At 35.9% G+C, this 9,152-nt stretch overlaps 1 protein-coding gene across 1 annotated transcript in view; it reads right to left on the bottom strand.

Annotated features, from left to right (window-relative positions):
• Positions 1 to 1,447: 1,447 nt before the first annotated feature.
• The window catches only part of LOC128989802 (nucleoporin NUP42-like), a 36,246-nt gene continuing 28,541 nt past the window's right edge, over positions 1,448 to 9,152 (bottom strand). Inside the window, exons 5-6 of the mRNA XM_054411855.1 lie at positions 4,375 to 4,458; positions 1,448 to 1,962 (exon numbers count right to left, since the gene is read on the bottom strand). Coding sequence (XP_054267830.1) covers positions 1,519 to 1,962; positions 4,375 to 4,458 — 528 coding nt within the window. The 3' untranslated portion in view covers positions 1,448 to 1,518. The remainder of the gene's footprint in view (positions 1,963 to 4,374; positions 4,459 to 9,152) is intronic.

The raw sequence follows: 9,152 nt of genomic DNA, 5'->3' as shown, positions 1-9,152 counted from the left end.
TATATTTCGTTGTTATTTCGTCACCAGCATAGCAACCCATAAAGCCCATGTTAATTATTTTGTAATTTCAAATTCATTTTTTGTGCTTATATTTGAGCCTATTTTGATTTTTAAAGGGATTCTGCACATCTACAGGAAAATATCTTTCTAACAGTATCCGTAGATTTTCCCTGTGATGCGCGCGAGCTGAGAAAAAAGGTTTTAAAGAAACATGCTTGCCTATTAATATATGGATTATCATTTACCCTGAGAAACACACAACTGAATGAAAATTGTGGGGATGATGTTATTTAAAGTAGAATATCTAGTCCAACACACTAGGCCTATTGTTTGAGAACCTTATTTAGAACCAAAGTTGACCTACTATTTACCAGACACTTTATCTGGATTGAATATTGTTTAGTAAATTTAGTGTATGTTCATGTTGTATTCATCACAAATCCATCCTACCTAACAATATTCCGTAATCGTGGCACTAACATTATCATCTTCTGTGTCTGCAGTAACATTATCATAATCTTAACGTCGTAAAGATTCGTCCAAAAACAAATGGGCTAGGTTGGTCCTTTGCATACTGTAAATTTTTTTAAAGTCGCAAAAACTTTGAAGACATGAATTTTTTTTTTATTACAGCATTAATCACGCCAAAAAAGACCCAAAACAATTCAAATCCACGTATAAAATTATCAATAACAGTGAACAGAGAATATTATAAAAAAATATTATTTTTATGTACAGCACTTCCCCTTTCTTACCTAGTCTTCTTACCGTCAGCATTGCAGACATCACATGGCTATTGGTGATCGCCAATTGGAAATTTTTTGACCCGAGCTTCTCAAAGTCTTCCCCAACCATTACAAAAACCATGACATATCCTCCGTGTTATATTTTCCCATTTAACAAACTTTTTGCTTTAAATAAAACTCCTGAATATATTATACTCAGTTCCATACTTGTATTACACGTAAAGAACTTATTTGATAGTTTTTTTCTTTGAAGTTCTCATTGGCAAAGATGAAAAATTAATTTAAATGTTGTTAATTTAATTTACATTTTGTTTTAGTTTAAAATCGTTGATTCAAATTTTGTTCTAAACATTTTAAAAACTACCTCACTTAATCCTCTCAGAAAAATGAAAATATTAAAAAAGACACTGCCAAATTTCATTTTTGATGTAAGCCTCCAAACTACGTTTAGTATTTAAAAGAATTTATTTTCATTTATTGTAACATAGACATTAACTGCGGACATTAATGAATTATGACATCCTTCAACACCTGAAGATGACTTCATGAGAAGTCAAAACTAGTTGCGGTACAGGCAACAGTTTGGATTTAGCCGAAGCAAGTATTGAAATCAATTTTCCAATACCAAAAGTTAGTCTACAGAAATAATTTTTCTCTTCAGATAACAATCAATGGGACGTAAGGAATTTAAATATCATAAATTCTAAAGGAAAACTCTTTAATGCTAATGTTTCCAGACAAAGTTCATAATATTTAACATGTTATAAGTGAATTACATATTGCAAAACATCCTTGGTGGAGGTTTAATTGGTATTGAGCCAAGTACAAACCTGTCTGCTTGGAAAGCTATAAGCTCCGCCTCTGTCAAGGCTTCTTTGGCTGAGTACGCTTGATTGTCAACCAGAGTGCGGGAAACTGAGAGAGGCGAGGCAAAAGCCGAAGTTGATTGATTACTGGGGAAAATGGGTGGTGAAGGCGATGTATTTTGATTACTTGAGAATACAGGGGAAGCCTGGCTATTCAAGAACAAAGGATTGTTTTGTTGGTACGGTTGTGGTTGCTGTTGCTGGTGAAGAGAGAAAGAGAGGGAAGCTGGTTGCGCTTGCTGTGTTGGAGGCTCGGTGACACTGCTCCCTCCAAAAGGTGAGGAAAATATTGTTGAAGGTTGATCTCTGGTTTGCACCCTTTGTTGCTCACTCTCTTGCAACCATCTGTCCTGATAACGGAGGGGTGTGTTAGAAGGTTTTACATAATGTTTGATTAATTGTCAAGAGGTTATAGAGCAGCACATTCAAAGCAAGTGGATCATTTGATGATACAACTATGAAAGACATTTAATAATCGGTTGGCCAATAAAAATCGTGAACTGTCTATGTAATATCCTACTAATATTATAAATGAGGAAGTTTGGATGTATGGATGTATGGATGTATGGATGTATGTTTGTGACAAGTGAACGCGAAAAATACTGGTCGGATTGGGCTGAAATTTGGCATGATGATAGCTCACATTCCCGATTAACATATAGGCATATTCTTATTTCAAAAATCCTTTCGGGCTCCGCCCCAGTGGCTCTGGAGTTTCCCATGTTAACCTTATGAGAAATGGAATTATTGAATCTTAACAGCTGTTTCAATTAAACAAGTTGGTTCTGTTCTATGATGTTCAATAGCATTAAAGTTACAAGGATTACCAACAGGGTGCAGCACTATTATTTCTTTTACATTTACATAATTTATGACAACAGCTAATTTGCAACCAAAAGGTGAGTGAGCGTAGCGAACGAACTTCAACCTGGAGGCGAGTTAGCGTAGCGAACGAGCTAACCTGAAGGCAAGTGAGCGCAGCGAACGAGCTCCAACCTAAAGGTGAGTGAGCGTAGCGAACGAGCTCCAACCTAAAGGGGAGTGAGCGTAGCGAACAAACTTCAACCAGGACGTGATTGAGCCATGCGAACGAGATATTTGTAGTCACTTTCATGTTAATTGTAATTTCAATAAAAATCATTTACAGTAGTTTTAACAGTAGGGTAGTACCAAATTATGAGTAAAACATGTACCTACTAAATAAATATTATTTAAAGGAATAACCAATTGGTAGTTAAATTTCTTGTGTTGGTTAAAATGCCTGCTCCGCTCAATACTGCAGACAACTGCATAGAACACCTAGTTGGCATAATTTAAGTTAGAATGAAGTCAGTTTCACACTACAGCACAAGGTGTGGTATGTCGACCTGAGTATAAGCTAAGTGAACGCACAGAGCCAACCGTAACTGCACAGGCCCCTTCACCTCCGTGGGGGGGAGGGGTGCCCTACGCTTCGGGCAAATACAAAATATATTCAAGTCTTGGCAAATTTTGTTTTTGAATAATCCCCAATAACCGCTGTTTGTCCTATTTTTGTGGTGTTCTGTAAAATTACTACTCACACTAGCCGCTGGGAGCGTAAAAATCATTAAAATTGTTGCTGAGATCGCAGAAATTTATCATTTATAAGCATAAGCAACAATATGGCGATTGGGGGTATAACTCAATAGTAAGGGACCCTGCTTTGCATGTTTGCACAGAGCCACACACTACCTAATACCGACTCTGCTAACACACACTATACAAACAAAATTATGACAAAGATTAAATAGCTCAGAGATTTTCTTGTCAAAGATTTATAATATTACCATAACAATGCTGCTAATCCCCATCTATTATATCCCTTGCTATTCCTACACACCCATCAAGTCATCTGACAGAACAAAACACAAATTGTTTTGAGGCGTTAGTGGTTTGCAGTTGGCCAAACAAAATTGACAGTGTAAAATTACACTGGCCAAAATAAAAGGATTGATTGAATCAGAAATAGCTTAGTTTGGTCGCGTTTTGTGTTACACACTCTCTTATAGGTTTTCAAATATAATTAAATTGGAATTAAAATTACGCTTTCTAAAGTCGTATATTTCTAAAAAAAAACCTAAATGCATTTCTGGCCACTATACAAATTAATATCGGATATCTCAAAATGACTCAGGAAGTTTCACTGCTTTCTCAAAATAGAAATGGTTATTTCCAGAACAAACAACTTGTTTACTCAAGTAGATTACTTGGCTTGACTTCAGAATGCACTAATTCAGTCTTTGTTAATATATCTGTGGTTTTCATTATTTTCTGTTGATTTGATTCTATTCTGGTTTTATCTTAACAAAGAAAGTTTTTGTAGTAAATCTTTATTACTATCCATCTACTTTTTGCACATAGAGAATAAACTATTACCGTAGGTCTCATATGGCAAAACCTGGATCCAGGAACAATTTACTTTTTGTTTTGATGTCCCCAAAGGCCAAAAATACCATCCGTTCAAACTTATAAGGGTGACATTTAAGCCTTAGGACGACTTAATAACTTTAAGACGAAAAGTATATCTCAACCAAATTTGCCATATTATTACAGGTAATAGTAAGCTACTTTTTTGTGTACATAGTCAATCGGATCTTATACCTCTTAGACGGATGAGTTGTTTTATTACATAATCACACTAACAATATGCAAGTTTGTTTTTTAAAATATTTTTTAAGACAATATTGATAGAACTCAATTGTGAAATTTGTCAACTCAAAATCAAAAGCTTGCTTACTTACAATTATTGAATATCCAGAATCTTTTCTCTTGAGTTCATTGATGATCTTGGCAACATTCCCATACAATTGCTGTACAATGACTTGCTGAAAAATAACCAATGTTAATTAAAAACAAATCACTTTTCATAATAGGTAAAGAATATTTATGTGAGTTATAAACATTTGAATAGAGATTGAATATTCAATGAATAGCGAGGGTGTTATAGTGTTATAGCTTCCAATATTGTCATCGGGATTATCTACTGAGGAGTTTGTTTCAACGTCACCCATCAGCACGGTTTTGATAATTCCAGTTATTTTTGCGAGTGTTGAAAATTGAGAGTCTGTCACACAATTGGCAATCACAAATTGTTTAATGTATCCCAATTTGGATTTAGAAAGAGAATGTCCACTATTAATGCTCTTGATAATCTAATTCATCAAATTCATGAGTCATTTGAAAATAAATTATTTGCTCAGGGCACCTTTTGTGACCTAAGCAAGGCATTTGATTGTGTTGATTTTAAAATTCTCAATATCAAATTACACAAGTATGGGTTTCGAGGGCCATCTCCACAATAATTTTCATCTCACCTTAACAATCGTAAACAAATAGCAAGTATTAAGTATACGTCACAAGAAAAGAATGTTAAATGGGGTGTTCCACAAGGCTCAGTCCTGTTGAGATTTAGTAATATATCTCTAATCATGTTTCTACAAGTCTGTGATTAATATTAATTAATGTTTAATAACAGATGATTTGTTAGTCTTAAAGTTGAATTTGATTAAACAACATCATTCAGGTTTTTGTTAAAATAACTTTTTTTTATAGTTTTCTAGTTAGTGATAATTTGTAGATTCTCGGAATATTCAACATGGTAGCAGAAGCCCGTGGTTCAAATTCACTAACTAATTTCATGTTTGTCTTGAGTCAATGTTAATTTATTTTGTAAAAGTCAAAATTAAATATTTGTGTTGTTTGTAAACCTCTTCAAGATTATTTGTTAGGAAATATAAATAATGGAGTTTACCAAACTGCAAGTAGGACTTTTTGATGGCAAAAATTGGTCAACTTGGAAATATAAAATATGCATACTTCTAAGAAGCATACCAAAATCTTTGGACGTTGTGGAGGGGAATCTTCAAATGCCCAAGGAGCTAAATCCAGGAGCAACAGTAGAGGAGAAAGCTAGGTATGATTTAGATGTAGCTAATTTTACCAAGGCTGACAGCATGGCACTGATAGTTATGATGACAAACATGACAGAGGAAACTTTACAAAAGGTTATGCGTTTTTCAAAGGCTAGGGAAGTATGGCTAGAACTTCATAAGCTGTACAATGGTGTCTCAGAGGACAAAGCTTACAATATTTGTTTGGAATTCTTTAGCTACAAAAGAGATTCCACTGATGACATATCCAGCCATTTGTCAAAGCTCAAAAACCTATGGAATGACCTAAAGCTAGAAATTAGTAAAGACACTCAAAGTAACTGTGACTTACCTGAATTATTTCTATTTGCAAAATTCTAGACACTTTACCGGAGGAGTTTTTCTCATTTAAGTCTAGTTGGATGTTAATGGGGAAATCTGAGAGAACCATTGACACACTTACTACACAGCTTTGTGCATATGAAAAAGCATTGAATGCCAGAAATGTGCAAAACTGTAGTGAGGCTTTAGTGGTAAAATCTGGAAGAAAGATTAATGACCATGCCTTGAGTAAGAATTCAGGAGTAAAGGACAGTAAACAAAAGAAAAGCTTAGTTTGTCATTATTGTAAGCAATCAGGTCATAAAGTTAGGCAATGTAATAAGTGGAAAGCTGATGGCAGGCCAGCCAAACCTTCCAATCAGATATCTAACTTTAGCAAATCAGAGGGAGGAGATTCTGAGAAGAACATGGGTCTCATGACATTCAGTGAAGTAAATTTTACTGATGAAAATTGCTGGTATGTAGATAATGGAGCAACTAATCACGTAACTTTTAAAGAAGATTTATTTCAGACCTTTGAGCCCTTTGTAGATAGTCGAGTGATGAAGACAGCAAATAGAGAGTCAATCTGTGCTCTGGGGAAAGGTACTGTAGGTAGAGGTGGAAGCAGCAGTAAATGGAAAGTGGATGAAACATAAACTTTTTGATGTCTGGTATGTACCTAGTATTAAGGAAAACCTATTTTCTGTGCTTGCCACTCAAGATTTGCATCTCAAGAGTGAGTTCATTTCAAGAACTGAAAGTTGTTTTTTGAAAGTTGATGGTGAGGTAAAACTGTTTGGTTCACACACCCGGAGAGGAGGTTTGTACAAGCTAGCATTGAGAGCAATCAACCCACTGAACTCCATTCAAGTCAACAAACTAACTTCAGATGAGAACTTGTTGCAGATCTATCATGAACGTTTAGGACACCAAAATAAACGTCATGTTAAAGCTACAATTGAACGAGAACTTGGAGTAAAGCTGAAACTGGATAGTGAGTTGTGTGAAGGATGTATTTTTGGTAAAAGTCACAGGTTGAAGTTTGGTACTCGAGAACGAGCGACTAAGCCTGGTGAGCTGATTCACACAGATGTCTGTGGTCCATTTGTAAGTTCAGTATCAGGTTATCGATACTTTGTACTGTTTAAAGATGATTTCTCTAGATACAGACAGGTGTATTTCATGAAGCAGAAGTCAGAAGTACCAGAGAAACTTATGCAGTTTTTTGCTGAAAGTAAGACTACAGGAGTGATTGTAAAGGAAATACTAAGTGACAACGGTGGTGAGTTTGATAGTGGTATTGTGAGACAAATATTACAGCATCATGGGATTAAGCATAGGTTAACAATGCCATACACGCCTGAGCAAAACGGCTGTAGTGAGCGAGACAACCGGACATTGGTCGAGACAGCACAAGCAATGATGCACGCCCATGAGACAATACCAGAAATGTTATGGGCTGAAATGGTCAACATAGCGGGACTACATTTTAAACCTAACTGGTCCATCAAGTGTACAAGAGATATCTCCTATTGAGCTGTGGTCAAGAAAGAAGCCAGTAATAAAGAATCTAAGGATCATAGGATGCAATTGCTATGCACATGTTCCTAAACCTAAACGGAATAAGATGGAAAAGAAGTCAGTAAAAGGGATCTTAATTGGTTATGATGATAACGGTGGATATCGAATTTGGTGTAAGGAAAATAACTCTTTGATTAGATCAAGAGATGTAATTTTTCATGATGAACCATTGTTTCAGAGACCCTTGTTACAGTTACCAAACCATGAACCATCAAAAACTCAAGAAGAAAATACTTCAAAAGAAGTAGGAACTGGGGAAAATATCGTTGGACTGGATTCTGAGGAAGAATCAGAAAGAGATGAAAGTCCGAAATACGAGTTGCGAAAGCGTGAAGACATCAAAGCTCCCAAGAGACTTGAAGACTATGTAATGTTTGCAATGTGTCATATGAGTGACATACATGAACCGCAAAATTACTATGAAGCAATACAATCTCAAGAAAAGGAAAATTGGAAAAGAGCAATGGATGATGAAGTGAAATCGCTAAGCACTAATAAAACTTGAGCATTGGAAAAGTTACCTGATGGTAAGAAATGTATACCTTGCAAGTGGGTATATAAGGTTAAAACTAATCCTGATGGTTCAGTCCATAGGTTCAAAGCAAGGCTGGTGATCAAGGGGTACTCACAACAGAAAGGAGTGGACTATTTCGAGACATTTAGTCCTGTGGCTAGACTGGGAACAGTAAGAGCACTGTTAAGTACTGAAGCTAATGAGAAAATGTCACTGAAACAGTTTGATGTTTCTACAGCCTTCCTTTATGGAGACCTAGAAGAGACAGTATATATGAAGCAGCCTGAGGGATACGATGATGGTTCAGGAAGAGTATGCCGTTTAATAAGGAGTTTGTATGGTCTCAAACAAGCTCCTCGGTGTTGGAACAAAAGAATTGGCAACTTCTTGATTCAACTTGGCTTAAATAAGAGTGAAGCAGATCCCTGTTTGTTCATCAAGAAAGAGGGTGTAAAGAAGCTTCTGCTTGCACTCTATGTGGACGATGGGCTGGTTGCATCAACGGATCCTGAAATGCTCAAAGACTTCATGAAAGACTTGAAACAAGAGTTTAAAATAGTAGAAAAACCGGCATCTTACTTTCTTGGGCTAGAAATAAAGCAAGAAGAAGTTGGATCTATAAGAATTAACCAGGAGGGATATACCAAAAGAATTCTGAAACGATTCGGCATGGAAGACTGTAAACCGGCAATGACCCCTATCATAAAGGACACAACAGTAGGGAAAGTAGACCTTGAAGAAAAAGTGAAATCTAAAGAATTCCCCTACAGAGAATGTGTTGGAGCATGTATGTATCTGGTGACCGGAACTCGTCCTGATATTGCTTTTGCTGTGGGGAAAGCATCACAGTCATTAGAGAACCCTTCATATGAAGACTGGATTAAAGTTAAAAGGATATTAATTGATATTACAAGGCCTTACCTTAGCAATCCTGTTTTTTGATCCGAAATTAATTTCGGGCCCGAAGGTCCATCATCAGTCGGGATCTAGTAGACCAAATTTTCTAAAATAGAATCCACCCGTTGGGTTTCGTAGAAAGTTTCACAACATTTAAGACAATACAAGTCATAGTCAATGCGAAAAGAGTAAAACAATTAGGGTTAAAAACCATGGTTTTTATAATGTCAGATAACCTCACTTTGGTTAGAGGATATTTATTAGAGGATTTGGTTAAAAGGATACTAAGATATTTGAAAGGTACAATGAATTGGTCTTTGGAATATAAATCAAA

The sequence above is a fragment of the Macrosteles quadrilineatus genome, unplaced genomic scaffold, assembly GCF_028750875.1.
Source record: "Macrosteles quadrilineatus isolate MER2022 unplaced genomic scaffold, UCM_ALF_1.0 Scaffold_3__2_contigs__length_128488019, whole genome shotgun sequence".
In the NCBI taxonomy this organism is placed as follows: domain Eukaryota; kingdom Metazoa; phylum Arthropoda; class Insecta; order Hemiptera; family Cicadellidae; genus Macrosteles; species Macrosteles quadrilineatus.
This window is presented reverse-complemented; position numbering and strand designations above follow the sequence as displayed.